The following is an 18,362-nucleotide window of genomic DNA, read 5'->3' on the forward strand; positions in this document are numbered from 1 at the left end:
TTACCTATTGCCTTTACATGTTGCTCCCTGGACGGCGGGCTAGTGTCTCCTGACTCAGCCTTCCTGTTCCTAAAATTCTCTTCTCTGCTTGTCCCGCCTATACTTCCTGCCTGGCTACTGGCCAATCAGCACTTTATTTATATAGAGCAATATCCACAGTACCTGTTTCTGTGATCAAACATCATGACAGGGACAACTTAAGGGAGAAAGGATTCAGTTTGGATTCACAGTTCAAGTGCAAAGTCCATCATGCTGGGAAGTCAAGGCAGCAGGAGCTTGAATAGCTGTTTATGCTAGACCCATGGTCAAGAAACAGAGCACAACAAATGTTATACTTAGCTACTCTTTCTACTTTATACACTCCAGGATCCCTCACTCAGGAAACAGTCCTGTACACAGTCATTTAATGTAATTAAGATAATTCCCCATAGGCATGGCCAGAGTCTATCTTCTAGGTGATTCCAGACTGTCAGATTGACCGTTAATGCTAATCATCATACTTCACCAAAGCCACATATTGGAAATGGTTTCCTTGGGTTCTAAAACATAAGTTCATAGTGTGAAGAACATATAGTATACATGATGGTTGTTAGTCCAAGATTTCAATAGTTACTGATACTAGCTTTACAAAGTCTAGATGGGATGGCATACTGGATTCAGAAAGACCATGAAATCTGGAAATGTGCTATTCCCTGCCTGCCTCCTCTATCAGATTGTGGGGTTATTCAGCTTCAGGTCACCGTTCATCCAAAATGGCACCTGGCCTAGAGGAGATATTTCTGCTTATTGACAGTCACTGGACTCAGATCTTTAACCTGCAAATAACTATATGGTCTGAGTCAAGTTCCCTATATTCCAATTTGTGGGTTGAATTATAAAAAAGATTATACCTACTTAGTTTATATTATTATAAGTCTCAAGTGAAATCATGTTTCTAGCACAAAATCATGGTAACTCAATGTGAACTGTAAGCCCATTTTGAAAGAAGTAATTCTTTGCTAGTTGACTTATAAGATAACTATAGAAGTTATGTTTAAGTGGCTTAAAAAGTGTTATTAAAACTAAATCCATGCATTTAAGTTCCCAAGTTTTTACTACTTAATGGTATTTTCAGTATTAATTTTTCAGCTTTGACATCATATAAAATAAATATTTAAATCCTTTAAAAATCAATTTTAATTAATTTTCTCCATTGCCATCGAGTATTTCTGAGATCATTTAAATGAGGTCTCCTGGGGGAAGGCTTTTGATATGGACACAGTTATAGTTATTATTATTAGAGATATTGATATAACAAGACCCTGTAACAATGGGAACACTAGTCTTTGGGGCCCATTCTTTTCCAATTATTATTTATGTGCATTCTAAATAGAACTTTTTAATAACAAAGTAACTTTTGTTATTAAATTTTATGGACCTATTAATAAGTATAGTCAATTAATTGTACACTAATATTAGTAGCAACTGAAAAAAGCTTTAGCTGGGAAAGAGGCTAAGAACTTCAAACTGTATCCATGGTCATTCTGCATAATCCCTGGTTCTACACAAAGACACATACACATAGACACAGAGTCATATACACACAGAGAGACACAGACACAGACAGACAGACACACAGACAGACAGACAGACACACACACACACACACACACACACACACACACACATACATGCACACCTCTATCCCCAGCACAAATGTCTTATTCAACTTAAACATATACTCATTTGTTATATAACCTGGGTAAACCAGCTGTAAGAATAACAGTGTGTTAACTTTATTAGGTCACATAAAAATGGAATCACTGTTTCATTTTTAGTTTAAATAAACAAGGTCTATCTAGTTTCTTCACAATGAAAATTTAAAGTGCTGTGACTGTTTTGCTCCTTTACCATGAAGGTGACTTCCATAAACTATAAATACAATTAAATATAAACAAATATCTCTCAGACAGGCACACCGCTCCAGTCCTTATTGTGTCCTCAACACTGTTCCTCATGTCAACCTTTTAAAATTATTCTTTTTACAATTTATAAACATCCCACAGATGATGAAGAGCCACTGGCAGGGCACAGGGCAGCCCCATGTTATAGATGGAAAGAACTAAAATGCAAAGAACAAGCTCCTCACAAGCAACAGCCTCTAAATAATCCCCTCTGTCTGTCAGTATTGGGCATCTTAAGCTGCTGATAAAGTGAAGCAGAAGGCTGTGCTCCATTATATTCATATCGGCCCCTACAAGACTGTTATAAATATCCCAAGACTGTAAAAGCCCTTTCAACTCCACCTACCTCCTCCATTCCATCACTTGTTACTAATCTCACTTTGCATCCGACTGAGGGATTTCCTTTGCATATATCACAAAACTTGTTGATTGTGCACCATCTGCAGACATAAAGCCGTCTCTGTCTCTGTTACTAGACCACATCCTGGCAGCATGGGCGATGGCAGCATTTTAATTGAGTAGCAGCTAGTTCATGAGGCAGAAGCGTGCTGGTATAAATGTGACATCACTGATAGTGAGCAGAGGCTTGGCTCATCCCCTCCCATCCTTCTGCCCTCTCTCCCATTCTTCTGCTGTATGCAGTGTCCTTAAATAAGTGAAGTTTAAGTTGTATGTGTTTAAGCTTAAGGGAAGAAAACACCACTATGCCAACAATAATGAGTTTGGTTATAACTTATTTCACATTAGGCACACAAGTAGACTATCTCAATATCATTAGAGTTTTTTTTTTTTCTGAATACTTTCCACAAGGCTTGTATTAGCCAGTAGCATTTTGCACATTGAAAATATACTTGCATATGCTATTTTCCATTTTCTGAAATAAAAATATCAATGGGCTCACAGGGAAAGAATCAATATGTCTGAATGAACTCATGATTTTTTGATTTCAATATCATTTTTGAAGAGTCTCTTGATTTATATGGCTCATGAAAATGATACCCAGAATCATCAATGGAGAGTTTAGCTTGTCTATCAGCTTAAACTGTTCTCCTATCATGGACCTAAGCGTTGAGGAATGGACTTATCAGCCATGTGTGGAGGTTCCTCTTAACCTTTGAACTTGTTGCATCATTAGATTGGTATACTTGGCGATTTTATCATGTCTTGGGGGTGAATAGGGAAACAAGTACAGTGATTATATATACCTTTTTAATGTTTACATTAGTTATCAAAATGGTTTTGCTTCCTACCCCTACCATTATATGAAGCCTCTCACTTTGAAAGTCACAGACTACGGACTGGTAAGTCCATCAGCTCTCTTGTCTCCATGATCATTCGTTTTTCTAGCTGAGCACATTGCGTAGTATTCTTTTTAAACCCAAACTATTTCTAGCCTGTGAAGTTGTTATTTTATTTGAAAACATTAGAACATCCATTCACTGGCAGAACAACTTTTTTTTGATCATTTTGCTTTCTAAACACATATACATTCCCAAGAAGACATTCATAACTTTGACATTTGTTCCAGTTGCACATCTTTACTTTAACAATCAGCTTTCATTTGTGTGATGCTGTTTCATGTTTGTTTCTTTCCTTGTGTTTTTGTGTCTTGAAGGAAACTGTGATTGTGAATTGCAAAATAGGTAAGGGATCAAGCCCTTTTCCAAGTCTTCATCCTTAGTCATGAAGTATTTGTAGTTTTTATAATTCAATGTGGCTTCTGCCTGAGGGCTTGTCCATCTTGTTTTCTTACCCTTCTATGTTAGTGATCAGCTCTCAGCTGATCAGTCTTTCTTGGGGTTTTACATGGACAATACTCCCCATCATTTGAAAACACCCCCCAATAGACATATCTCCATTTGAGACACCTGAGGTACTGGCTTTTTAGATGAAAAGTTGATGAAAAATTAAACTGCATTGACCATTTCCACCAGTTGACAATTTTCATGAAGCTCTTTTAATTATTATTTATTAAAAGAAACCCTTGGTGCTGTTTTGTAGGTATGTTAGTGGCTTTGCCATGAGCCATGTGATGATACCTTGAGAGCAAAGCAAGTCTAACATTTATAAAAGATGTAGAGTTCATCACTATGCACAAAACAAGGTAGTGAGAAAGGAAGTTTCAACCTTTGGGTTTTTGTAAAATGTTGCCAACCCATGCTGCTGCTTTTAACAGAGAGAAATCTGAGTTTTAAGATTTACCTGTTCTTTTCTGACAAAGAAAAAGTACATCTATCTGCCAAGCGCATGATCCTAGGAGCTTCAGATAGAAGCGTGGTGGCTGGGACTGGGTTCTGTTCTGGGTGCAGAAAGCTGCTAGCTGGATATGCAAGTGTTGGAGGTGGGGGTGTGAGGGAGGGCACCGGGGATGGTCGCGCTCATCCTCTACTCTTCCCACAGGAGAGAAGGTACTGCAGGATGACGAGTTTACCTGTGATCTCTTCCGATTCCTGCAACTGCTTTGTGAGGGACACAACTCAGGTGGGTGATCTGCCACCCTGGATGATGTGACCCTCGCAGCTATCACAGCAGCGCCCCATGGCTTCCAAGTGGAGTTGAGCTTCTGAGCTGGTGGGGATTGAGAGTTGTTTTACAGGCACTGAGCACTGTGCCTTGGCAGGTGATAAATGGTACTGCTGCTTCGAAAGTCTTTGCATAGCTTTTTCACAGCCCCCTTCCCCCTCCCCAGTCCCTTGTTCTTCCTCTCCCCCTCCCTTCTCTCCCTCTTCTTCTTCTCTGTCTTCTACTCTTATTCACTCCCTTCCCCCACTCCCTGTACTTCTGCTCCCTTCCTCCCTCCCAGTGTTTGACACAAAGTCTCATTGTGTAGCCCCCGGCTGGCCCCAGACTGACTGTGTACACCAGCCTGACCTTGAACTTGCAGCACTCCTTCAGCCTCTGCCTCCCAAGTGCTGAGATTGCAAGTGAGCACCATGTCCCTGGCTTTGCTTGATTCTTCCCAGTATTGTAATGTTAGTGAAAACAAGGGGTATGAAAATCATCATCATCATCATCATCATCATCATCATCATCATAAATTTTCACAGCAATGTAGACAGCTGTCTCTTTTGTACTAGTTTTACTCACTTGGGTATACACTTGTTTATATTGCTTGATGTATTTGATGTATTTCTTTCTTTTCTTTTTTTTAGTTTTTCGAGACAGGGTTTCTCTGTGTAGCTTTGTGCTTTTCCTGAACTCACTTGGTAGCCCAGGCTGGCCTTGAACTCACAGAGATTTGCTTGGGTCTGCCTCCTGAGTGCTGGGATTAAAGGCGTGCGCTGCCGCTGCTGCTGCTGCCGCCGCCGCCGCCGCCGCCGCCGCCGCCGCCGCCACCACTGCCACCACCACCACCCGGCTGTTTAGTGTATTTCTACTCCTGGTTTTCATATCCAGCTCTTGGCCAGCCTCAGTGTTGTCTTTGTTTTCTAAACATTTTGTGCAATACTTCAGAACACAAGATTCCTGAATAAATAATTCTGTTTTATGTCCTCAATGATGGAAACCTTCTTAGTCATTTATATGGCCAGAGCTCTAGAGTGTGGGATAAAATGATGTTAGCAATGTCTTAATCTGGAATTGAGCGTCGACATTCTATGAAACTTCTAAGTATGTTTTGGGAGATAATTACTGAATTTAGTTTTTGTTTATGTGGCTGGAAATCAATTCGAGGGCCTTACACATGTGAGGCAGGCTCTCTACCGCTATGTAACTGGTGGTTTATAGGAGGTACAAGTGATTTTACATTCAAACGATCAGAAAAAAAAAAAAAAAAACTACCCTTTGCCACCCTAATGTTACTGTTGAGGGCATCAGTGACTTATAGGGTCCCTTATTTTGTACTTCTGAGGGGGTCTTAATTTAAAAACATTGGTTTTATGTAGATTTTCAAAATTACCTGAGAACTCAGACTGGCAACAATACAACTGTCAATATCATCATCTCCACGGTGGACTACCTCCTCCGAGTGCAGGTAAGTGCTCACATCTGCCAGCTCCAAGTGGCGCTGGGGTCCGCTGGCCCACTGCAGAAGTGCTGTGAAGTGGGTTTGAATGTGTGTGCATTTATGGCTGGATAAGTCGTGGGCTTTATCGTTGATCACAACCTTCCCATAATTCCTAGGGAAAACTGGCAGTACTTTGGCCCCTGGCCCTGACATGCCCATTGTTTTCTCTGTGTATAAATGTATGTTTTTTGGTAACCTCTCATTTTGAGCTCAGTGGTATTCTAGATTCATTCCTGTTTTGTGAAACACTTTGATGCATGGTTCTTGCTCCTTGAGCTGAGACAGTACGGGGGAGAGTATTTGAAACATTCCTAAAAGTGGGACAGTCCATCCCACTGCACCCTGCTGCACTCAACTTTGATGTTCCAAGCTTAGTTTTATAGTTGTCTTAATATTTTCACTCTTTTAAATTTCACCTTAACATCTTGTTGCTTAGAAATACCTCTGAGGCTGTATCTGTGTCTAACCCATTTGCCAGGTTGGAGCTAAAGGGATGAGGCTGGAATAATGATAACAACTCTGTAAAGGTTTTATTTCTCTCATTTTCCTATAAAAATGTCAGGCCTAGTATTAAACAAATAAACAGAAACCTAGAAGTTCAAAACTTCCAGTTTTTTCCTTGATATTTAAAAAAATCCCTGGTACCAGGATTCTGACCCAAAGTCTTGAACTCACACTGTATCCCAGGAAGCCCTTAAACTTGTGATTTTTGTCTTAGGTTGTCTCCCATCCCCAACAGTTGGGATTATAACATGACATCACCAGACCAGGACTATATTGCTTTTAAAATAAGTGAGCATGGCTATTTTAGTCACTTCTCTTCTCTTCTTCTCTTCCCTCCCCTCCCCTCCTCTCCTCTTCCCTCCCCTCCTCTTCCCCCCTCTTCTTTCCTCCCCTCTCCTCTTATCTCCCTTTCTCCTCTCCTCCCCCTCCTCTCCCTTTCTCCTTTCTTCCCTTCCCCTTTCCTCCCCCTACCCTCTACTCTTCTCTTTTCTTCAACTTCTCCCTTCCTTCTTCCTCTCTCCCTCCCTCCTTCTCTCCCACTGTCCTCACTATCTACCCCCTTCCTTCATTCCTTCTTTCTTCCCATCTTTCTCTCCTTTATAGGAGAAAAGTCCATTATGAAACAAATATATCAAAAGGCATTTCTGAAAACACATTTGTAAGTTCTTAAAGACTATGTCATCAAACTCAAATGTAGTTCATATGTTCAACAAAATTATATTATTAATTTAGCCAACAAAGGCTTCTTCCAAGTGTGAGTACATGGGACGTATCTATGAGTCTCAGTCTCACAGATTGGTGTTGGTTTTCAGCTCTTAGTGATCATGAGCAGGGCAGCCACTGTCCTTAGTTACAAAAGCTAGGAGCACCATGGAATTCTTTTGCTGAAATACTCCTGGCTCCTCTGGAGAAAAAAGGAGGGCAGATGTCTGCAAACCCAAAAACATTGTTCCATGGCCTGTCTGCTTGTCCAGCTCATATTATAAACATCCAGTTTCACTCTGTGGACAAATATATTAGTCTTCCTGAATTATTACAGTTGTCGAAATCAAGGTGATCAGAGAGGAATTCTTGAAGCTAAGTTCTTTGCTTGTTATTTTGAGGGAGGTGTTTCTGGGGATGCTGGGGGTGTTCCACACTGTGTACTTGGGGAGAAGGTTGATGATCGGTATCTACTTCCCTGCTTTCCTTTTGCCGCTGTATCTAAGATCTCTATCTGTGCAGGCTCTAAGCCTGGCTGGGGCAATGATAACTGGCTAATGCCCTTCCACAGCATGGTCTCTGTTTTCCAGGAGTCTATTAGTGATTTCTATTGGTACTACTCTGGGAAAGACATCATAGATGAGCAGGGCCAACGCAACTTCTCCAAAGCCATCCAAGTGGCGAAGCAGGTGTTCAACACTCTCACGGAGTACATCCAGGTAAACATCAAGACATTTCTGCTATTTACAAAAAAACAAAACAAACAAACAAACAAACAAAACAAAAAACAGTTTTAAAGAAACTTTTCTGACTGGGCCTGGTACCACAGACTTGTATTCCAGCTACTCACAATGTGAGGCAGAAAAATCCAGAATTCAAGGCCTGCCTGGGCTACAGAGTGAGTTCTAGGCTAACCTGAGCAATTTAATGAGACCCTGTCTCAAAATAAAAAGTAAAGAGGGCAGATGATGTGGCTCAATGTTAAAACATTTACTTGGCATATGTGAAGCTCTAGGTGGATATATATATATATATATAAAATTTAACCAGTTACCATTGAATTCCATAGAAAATGTATTACACCTAAAATATATTCCATATTCCTATTGACTTTTCAAAAATATTTATTTTTATTTATATATTTTTTATTTTTTGATTTATGTATTTATTTTTATGTGTGTATGGGGTACCCAGGGATGCCAGAAGAGAGTGTCAGATGCCCTGGAGCTGGAGTTACAGGTGATTGCAAGCTGCTGTGTGGGTGCTGAGAACTGAACGTGGGCCCCCTGGAACAGCAATGAGCATTTTTAGCCTCTTATCTATCTCCTCAGGACTCCTATCCACTCTGTACATTCTCTTTGCCAATATCCAGACTAAACTATAAGATGGAGACCTGTACTTATACACCATGACACTGTGGTTTTGGACAGACTGAGATATGACTTATTCGCTACAGGAGTGGTTAGTGTGATTTTGCATTTCTAGGGCCTGTAGTAATTGTTGAGCATTCAGTGAACGCAAGGGAGAAGAAAAGAAAGAGAAACTGGGTCATTAACACACATTTGATAGTATTTCAGTGACGGTGAAGCTGAAGTCTCATAGAAATAATTTAAAAAGAGCATTTAAGAAACTATGTTCAGATAAGGATGTATACTGCATTCCTTTCAGCTTCAAAGACTGTAAACGGGTGAGGTTTTATAATGTCATTTCCCATCTTAATTCATGTTATTTCTCAGCTCTGGAACTAGGCAGCACTTCATTTCCTAAAGTAGACTAAATCTGTCCATGAGCTAGCAGAAGGGGCCTGAGAAGTTGAAGGTTGCGGACTGGTCACTCAGGGTTGCTCTCCCTGTCTCCTGGGCCAGGGAGGCAAAACAATTTACAAAGCAGTTACCGACTGATCAGTATCAGGATATATGATCAGACTTAGGTGAGATGTTTGTGTCGGCATTGTGTTAAGGAGACTCTTTCATTATCTTTCCAACTGAACTAGACCTAGGAATTAAATGTCTTTATCTTTCTGGTTTTTAGACGGTCAGATTAATTGACAGCTTGGCTTTTGACTTGGTGACCTGAAACCTTAGCATGAATGGCTTTATTTTGATTTTCAGCCCAATTTTAGTCCAAATAATAGCGTACTGCAATATTCATTTGCTAATGGAATAGCTACCCACACAAGTCCTAATTAACCATATGTAATGTAATACATTATTTATTATTATTATTAATTTTTTTATCCTAACCAGAGTTTCCCCTCCCTCCTCTCCTCCCAGTTCCTCCCCTCCCTCCTCTCCTCCCAGTTCCTTCCCTCCCACCTCCCCTCCCACCTCCCCTCTGCCCCCTGCTTTATCCACTCCTCCTCTGTTTCTATTCAGAAAAGGACAGGATGTCAACAAAACATGGCATGTCAAGTCATAGTAAGACTCAGCACCTTCCCTTGTATTAAGGCTGGTCAAGGCAACCCAGTATGAGGAATAGGGTCTCAAAAGCCAACAAAAGAGTCAGAGACAGTCCCTGTTCCCACTGTTAGGAGTCCCACAAGAGGACAGAGTTACACAATAATAATATATAGAGAGGGCCTAGATCAGTCCCATGCAGGATCCCTGGTTGTTGGTTCAGTCTCTGTGAGCTCCAAGAACACAGGTTAGTTGATTCTGTGAGTTTTCTTGTGATGCCCTTAGATCCCTCTGGCTCCTACAATCCTTTCTCCCTCTCTTCAGCAGGATTACCCAACCTTGGCCTAATGTTTGACTATGGGTCTCTGCATCTGTTTTTACCAGTTGCTGGATGAAGGCTCTCTGATGACCATTATGTTAGGTGCCAATCTATGAGTATAGCAGAATATTGTTAGGCATCATTACATTGACATTTTTCCCCAGTTGTGTTTGGTTCTATCCTAGGTCTCTGGGCCACCTAGTCTCTGGGTCCTGGCATTCCAGGCAGTGTCAGGGGTGGGCTCATTCTTGTGGCATGGGTCTCAGACTGGACTGGTCATTGGTTGGCCACTCCAACAATTTCTGTGTCACCCTTACACCAGCACATCCCATAGGCAGGACAGACTGTAGGTCAAAGGTTTTGTGGCTGGTTTGGTTTTCCACTCCCTCCACTGGAAGTCTTGCCTAGTCATAGAGGTAGCCAGTTCAAGCTACATATTCTTTTTTGCTAGGAGTCTTAGCTGGGGTCATCCTTGTAGATTCCTGGGAGTTTCCCTTTCACCAGGTTTCTAACTGACCCTGAATTGGGCCCCTTTCCAGTTGGCTCTTTCAGTACACTCCCCGCAACTCCCGCCACCTGATCCCTCATATTCCTTTCCATCCCCACCCACCCCAGTCTACCCATGAAGTCTCTTCTGTTTCCCCTTCCAGGGAGATCCAAGCGCCCCCCTAAAGCCCTTCTTGTTACTTTCATGCGACAATCTATGGATTGTAGCATTATCCTTTACTTTACAGCTAATATTCATTTACGAGTGAGTACATACCATGTTTGTCTTACTGTGTCTGGGTTACCTCACTCAGGATGATTTTTTTTCTAGTTCCATCATTTGCCTTTGAATTTCATGATGTCATTGTTTTTAACAGCTGAGTAATATTCCATTGTGTAAATGCACCACATTTTCTTAAACTCTTACTTTGACTCAAAACCTTAAGTATCTCCCAAAGGAAGTCATTACTGAACAAAGACCCAGTTGATTTTCTGCTGTTCACCATTGACTTTTCAGTCTCTTCTCCTTGATGCTTGTACCATGCATTCCTGTGTTGCAAATGCACTTCCATAGCACTGAAATCCTACAGATCCATTGTTCTGAGGCCAGAAGCTACCATGGCCATAAGCAGGGCAAGTACAGAGAGATGGGAAGGGGAAGAGAAGGCACACATATGCTAAGGCACATGTGTGGATGCCAAAGGACGTATTTCAGGAATTAGTCCTTGCCTTACATCTTGTTCAGGCCCTGTCTCTTGTTTCTGTTCCTGAGTAAGGTACTTCAGTCTGGCCTGCAAGCTTTTCTACAATCCTCCTGTCTCCACCTCCCATCTTGTCTTAGTTAGGGTTTTATTTGCTTTGAAGAAACACCATGACCACAACAACTCTTATAAAGGAAAACACTTAGTTGGGGCTGGCTTACAGGTTCAGAGGTTTATTCCATTAGCATCATGGTGAGATGCACAGTGGTGTGCAAGCTGACATGGTGCTGGAAAAGGAGCTGAGAGTTCTTTATCTTGATCTGCAGGCAGCATAAGGAGACTGCATGCCACAGTGAGTGTAGCTTGAGCATATGAGACCTCAAAGCCTGGCCCCACAGTGACACACTCCCTCAAACAAGGCTACACCTCCTAATAGTGCCACTCCCTATGGACCAAGTATTCCAACACACACACACACACACACACACACACACACACACACACACACACACACACACACGAGTCTATAGGAGCCATACCTATTCAAACCGCCACACCCCTCAATGTAGGAGGATGGGCATAACAGATGTGCACCACTGAATCTGGCTTTTTTTTTTTTAATGAGGGTCATAGGGATTGAATTCATCTCATCAGGCTTACACAAGCGCTTTTTATCCATTGATCCATCTCCCTGGCCTGACATTAAAATTTAAGAGTTTATTTTAACAATCATTGAATTCACTTTGTGAGGATTACTTGTGAGTTCAGTAAGTTACCTCTTTATAAATCAGGCTCAGCCAGCCTGCAAGTGACTCAGTGCTCCACCAGGGGGCAGGGTGGGAGGATGTTTATCCTGTGTTTTGGAGAGTAATAATGTTTTAAATAATGCATCTAATATGTAACATGTATTTAAGAAACTACTTGTTATGTATACCTAATATATGATTGGCTGAATAATAAGGCTTCTAATTAGAGGTTCCTTGTCTGTCCCTGACTCTTGAGCTCATGTTTACAATGATGTGGCTTGGTTTGGCTTATGAGGGAGTCCAAAGCTAGAGCTCTTTCAGGCAATAGCTTTCCAATAAATTATTTTAACAGAGTCAAGATTCTTGGATTCAAGATTTATGAAATTAATGATCAAGTATTAATTTTTAAATTGTCAGGAGTTACACCGTTTGCTAAGTAATTGTACAACTGAAATATCAAAGAGGGGTTGTTTCCTTTATGTGAATATTATATCCATGTTACGACTTAGGAATACGAAAAGATTTCTTCTTCTCCTAAGCGTATTCTCGTATTTTTGTTGTTTTTGTTTTTTGAAAAAGTGTCTCGTGTAGCTCAGGTGAGTCTCTAGCTACTTAGTGTATAAGTGTGGTAGCCCAAGATGACCTTGAACTCCTCTCTGTTGCTGGTTTCACAGGCCTGTGCTACCACACTTGTTTTACATACTCTTTTTACACAAGGTAGTGACTATTGATTTGACTAAGCGACCAAACCATCGGTATCCCCCCCTTTTCCTAAACAGATGAAATAATCAGGATCTCCAGTGTTTTCATCTATATATAGAATCAATGCATCAAAATACCTGAGAAGTTCTTAGGGACACTTATCCAGACAGTCCCAGGAAGAACACTCACTGTCAAGGGCACCGTATTCCTACCATGTCTCGTTTATTTTATGCCTCTCTTTATAGATAAGAAGCTGGCAATAAGATATATAAACAGGGAATTATTTTTTTTCTTTCCTTAAAATTTACTTAGTCAAATAAATAATTCTAAATGATCACTGTCCCTCTGTTCATGCTGCAGGGTCCTTGTACTGGAAACCAGCAGAGCTTGGCACACAGCAGGCTGTGGGATGCTGTTGTGGGCTTCCTGCATGTATTCGCCCACATGCAGATGAAGTTGTCTCAGGTAAGTCAGCAGTCTTTAACGGAGTGGGTACAACATGGACTGTAACCACTAGCAACTACACATGCATCCTTATGTTTTGATATTATCTCTTCTACATCACTTACCTATGGGTCTTTTACTCTATGTCAAATATTTTATTTTTTCAATTTTTATTTCTTTATTATATTTTTAAGTAAATCACTTTATTATAACGAGTTCACAAAATATCACATAGTTAAGGTAGATGGTTTCTTAAAGATTTATTTTTAAGTGTGTGTATGTCACATGTAATTGAAGGCATACATAAAGGACAGAAGAAAGCATTGGCTCCTGTGGAGCAAGAGTTTTAGATGGTAGTAAGACACCTAATGTAGATGCTGGGAACTAAACTCAGGTCCCTTGCAAGAGCAGTAAATGGCCTTAACCATTGAGTCATTTCTTTATCCTGTATGTCAGATATTTTAATAAAAAAAACATCTTATCCCTCTAATGGAGAGGGCACCAGCTTTTGGACCAAAGGAAGGATTTTGTCCGAGTCCAACTTGGGTGAACCAATGAGTTGGGTGAACCTATCAGATGATGAGTGAGTCAGAAGCAACTGCATCATCAGAGAACCCACTGGACGACTTTCTTTGGGACAGCTAGACTACTGAAGGCTCCCACATGTGATATGGAAAATTCATAAAATCAGCACAACTAAAGAGTTCCCACAAACCTAGGGCAAACACATTACTGCAGAGCACCCATCAAGACCAAAACCCAGAGCACTTCATGTAAGGTTAGCACAGAGGGAGAACAAAGGTTATGAAGCAGCCATTATCATTTCACAGCCTTCTGACCCATTCTCTGCTCTTGGTTCATTGGGAATTTTCTTCCCACTCACGGACATGGAAAAGGGATTTGAAACCTGTGATAAATTTGTTAAGGAGAGTAAGTCCTTACAAGTTCACACACCAAGTGAAGATGACATTGGCTCAATACTAGGAACGTTAACTTTTTGAAAGTCAAAGAAGAGATAATGGTTGTAAAGACAAACAAGGAACATGCTTTGATATTAATTAACAAAGTCTGTTGGAAGCATTAGCTTCCTGCTTCCCTACTACCATGCCTGTTTCATTTCAAACCGAATATGCATGGCTAGAAAAAAATTAATACCATCCCTGGGTAAATGGGCCTCTGGTTCAGGGCATCTTGGTGGTATCAAAAGACCTGACACACCTGTTGGAAATGGGTGTCTGCCACATGATAGAAAAAGGAATGCAAGAGTTAGTCAGAAGAAAGGTGATCAGAAGGTGAAGGCACTAGCTGCCAAGCCTGGAGACCGAGTTTGATCCCCAGAACCCACATAGTGGACGGAGAGAGCCACTCCCTGTAAATTGTCCTATGGCCACCATAAGCTTGCAGTGGCACCTGAGCATGCACATATGCATTCGTGTACATACATACGTGCTACACACTCTCTCAAAATAAGTAAATATGTGTAAAAAAAAGAATAAGAAAAAAGGAGTCAGAGAGAATGGAAAATACAGTCTTTTCAAGTAAAAACTGTGTCCAGTATGCAGAAACAGCTGAATTTTGCCTAGAATTAGCATGTCTCTCAGGACTTAGGTTCCTCCACATACCTGTTGGGCACATGTCCTTAAAGGCACTTCAGCAAACATACATCAAAAGTGAGCAGTAAAGGTTCTTTACTTCATCAGTATGTCTGATTTTAGCAAGCCATGTGTTTAGATTTGACATCCAGTAGTTCTGTGATGCCTTAAAGGGCTTAGTGTTGGCAACCAAGAAATTTCCTGTGAGGACAGATGTGATCTGGCCATGTGTTCTTCTCCTTATCTCAAATGTAATATATTAATTTTTTTAGGATTCCAGCCAAATCGAGCTCTTGAAAGAACTAATGGATCTTCAGAAGGACATGGTGGTCATGCTGCTGTCCATGCTAGAAGGTAGGGCTTTAGTGTGTCCTTTCAAGTTCTCTTTTATTCTTGTTGGACAAATTTGTGCTTGTGTTTGGCATCACTGTGGAGCAAGGCATAATGCTGTGAAGCAATGCCCAGCTACTCGGATGCATTGCTGGGTGTCTTAGTTTCTCTTCTTGTGGCTATGATGAAACTTCCTGATAAAAGCAACTTGATAGAGAAATGGTTGTTTCAGTGGCACATTCTATCCTAGTGGAGAAACTAAGGCAGAAGGAGACTGAAGCAGCTGGTTATGTTGTATTCATAATCAGAGAGCAGAGAGCAATGAATGCTTGCTAGTGCTCAGGTCCTTTCTCCAGTTTATACAGTCCAGGATCCCCTGCCCAGAGGATGGTCTTGCCCACAAGTAAGATGGGTTTTCCAACACCAATCAACATAATTAAGAGAATTCCTCAGGGGTATTCCCAGAAGCCCACCTCAGGCTCCTCACCATATGTGTCTACTCCAGAAACAGATGTTACAGCCCCCTTGCTGGGCATAGCATTGTTTGTTTTGGGGTTCATAGAAGTCCCTGTTTTAGGAATACAGCCTTCTGTGAGTCAGCAATTTACAAAAAAACCTTGTTTTCTGAGGCTTGGCAGTAATCTACCCTTTTCTAACTCCAAACCCTGGACCATGGAGAGATACAGGATAATGGTTTCTATTGTAAATTAGAAATGAGGGGGGAGGAAGAGCGAGAGAGGGAGGGGGAAGAGGAGGAGGGAGAGAGAGGGAACCTAAGTTGTCAGTCATAGCAGTAAGTGCCCTTTTCTGATGCACCATCTCGCTGGCCCAGAAATATTATTTAATGCGTGGAACCTAATTACTTTGAAAATACAGCTTTTCCAGTATTTCTATAATCACTTTTTGAGATGTTAGTTTAGAAATAATTATCCATCTGCTCTCAAGGCCTCATACATTAGGAGAAAATTTAAATCAATGAATTCGGTTCATGTTTAAGTCCAGGTTTGTATGATTATTTTGTCTGTAGGTACAAGTTTCGTAAAAAAAAAAAAATGCTCATTTTTAAACAACTACACATGCTTTTCCACCAGGTAACGTTGTGAACGGAACGATAGGCAAACAGATGGTGGACATGCTTGTGGAGTCATCTAACAATGTGGAGATGATCCTCAAGTTCTTTGATATGTTTTTGAAACTAAAGGACTTGACGTCCTCTGACACATTTAAGGAGTATGACCCTGATGGCAAAGGGGTCATTTCCAAGAGAGACTTCCACAAAGCCATGGAGAGCCATAAGCACTACACCCAGTCAGAGACTGAGTTTCTGCTGTCCTGTGCAGAGACAGATGAAAATGAGACACTGGACTATGAAGAGTTTGTCAAAAGGTTTCATGAGCCTGCAAAGGACATTGGCTTCAATGTTGCTGTCCTGCTGACCAACCTCTCAGAGCACATGCCCAATGATACGAGACTGCAGACCTTCTTGGAGTTAGCAGAGAGTGTCCTCAACTACTTCCAACCGTTCCTGGGTCGCATTGAGATCATGGGCAGTGCCAAGCGTATCGAGAGGGTCTATTTTGAGATCAGCGAGTCCAGCCGAACCCAGTGGGAGAAACCACAGGTCAAGGAGTCCAAAAGGCAGTTTATATTCGATGTGGTCAATGAGGGTGGGGAGAAGGAGAAGATGGAGCTGTTTGTGAACTTCTGTGAGGACACCATCTTTGAGATGCAGCTGGCAGCTCAGATCTCAGAGTCTGATCTAAATGAGAGGTCAGCAAATAAAGAAGAGAGTGAGAAGGAGAGGCCTGAAGAGCAGGGCCCACGGATGGGCTTCTTCTCCCTCCTCACCATCCAGTCAGCCCTGTTGGCTCTCAGGTACAATGTCCTAACCCTCGTTAGGATGCTCAGCCTGAAAAGCCTAAAGAAGCAGATGAAGAGAATGAAAAAGATGACAGTGAAGGACATGGTCACAGCCTTCTTCTCGTCCTACTGGAGTGTGTTTGTGACCCTCTTACACTTCGTGGCCAGTGTCTGCAGGGGCTTTTTTCGCATTGTTTCCAGCCTGCTGCTTGGGGGGAGCCTGGTGGAAGGTGCTAAGAAAATTAAAGTGGCAGAGCTTCTAGCCAACATGCCAGACCCCACTCAGGATGAGGTGCGAGGAGATGAAGAAGAGGGAGAGAGGAAGCCGTTAGAGTCAGCTCTGCCCTCTGAAGACCTGACGGACTTAAAGGAACTGACGGAGGAAAGTGACCTTCTTTCAGACATATTTGGCTTGGATCTGAAGAGGGAAGGAGGGCAGTACAAACTAATTCCTCACAATCCAAACGCCGGCCTCAGTGACCTTATGACCAACCCCATCCCTGTCCCTGAGGTACAAGAAAAGTTACAGGTACTTCCCTTGAAGTTATCGCTATTAATGCCATGAAGCACCCCATCTAACCCCCCACCCCCACTTGGTGCATGCATGTGCTCTGGCTCTCTCTGGCTCATATGCACATGCTCTCTCTTACTTGCTCTGTCTAGCTGTCTGTGTTTCCTTCCCTCCCCCTCCCTCCTCCTACCCTCTCTTTCCTCCCCCACTTGAGCATACATGCTCTTTGACTTTTTCTCACTCTTATGCACACATCCTCTCTTGCCCTCTCTCACTCCTTTGCTCTCTCACACACTCTTTCTCTCTCTTGCTCTCAACTTTAATTTCTGGGAAAAATGACCTTTGTAAGGCAAAACTAGACCTGGAAAGAATCTGTGTGATTTGTTATGAGAAACTTAATTTGTATGCTTTGTAGGCAATGAGAGCCTGCTGTGATGGTCAGCTGGACCATCTTTCCATACCCAAATCTTTGTGCCTATTTTCCAAGTGTCTGAGAACACTGAGGGAATGAGAAGTTCAAAGCTAAAAGGTTTGCCAGTGGGTGGAGTTCTGTGTGCTGAAATAATTCAAAGGCCAGTACTTAGATGATACTAAACAGTAAGACTTAAATTGACCTTGAAAGAGAAAGAAGATTTGAGCAGATAGATAAGATAAAGCAGGTTGTTTCTGAAATGGGAAAAGCCACCGGAAAGGAGCCTAGAGAGTTTTTAATCCACTGCTTTTGGAGACGATGGTGTGCATAAAAAGTGGGGGCTGGGAGGGGGCATGGAACTTCTATCTCAGTGTAAGCACAACAATCTCCCGTGTGGATTATGAATTGGCAGGTGGCTGCACAGATCCCCAAGGGCACTCAGGTGACATAGAATCCTGCTTAGAGAACTGAGAAAGTCTCTGTCACCATAGTGCTTGCTTTTATCTTGGTTACTTTTTTTGTTCAGTTGATACAAGCTAGAGTCATTTGAGAAGAGGAATTCTCAATAGAGAAATACCTTCCCTAAGACTGGCTTTTAAGTGAGAATGTCAGGTATTTTCTTGATTAATGATTGATGTGGGAGGGTCCAGGCCACTGTGGGCAGTACCACATCTGGGTTGATAGTTTTGGGTTGTAGAAGAAAGCAGG

General features: G+C 41.7%; 1 protein-coding gene across 1 annotated transcript in view; it reads left to right on the top strand.

Annotated features, from left to right (window-relative positions):
* Ryr2 (ryanodine receptor 2) overlaps window positions 1-18,362 on the top strand; it is a 593,927-nt gene that overhangs the window by 535,244 nt on the left and 40,321 nt on the right. Inside the window, 7 exon segments of the mRNA XM_028859656.2 lie at window positions 3,212-3,244; window positions 4,344-4,424; window positions 5,828-5,916; window positions 7,746-7,874; window positions 12,866-12,970; window positions 14,814-14,895; window positions 15,963-17,260. Of these exon segments, the coding sequence (XP_028715489.1) occupies window positions 3,212-3,244; window positions 4,344-4,424; window positions 5,828-5,916; window positions 7,746-7,874; window positions 12,866-12,970; window positions 14,814-14,895; window positions 15,963-17,260 (1,817 nt within the window).

This window comes from Peromyscus leucopus, chromosome 5 (genome assembly GCF_004664715.2).
Source record: "Peromyscus leucopus breed LL Stock chromosome 5, UCI_PerLeu_2.1, whole genome shotgun sequence".
NCBI lineage: Eukaryota > Metazoa > Chordata > Mammalia > Rodentia > Cricetidae > Peromyscus > Peromyscus leucopus.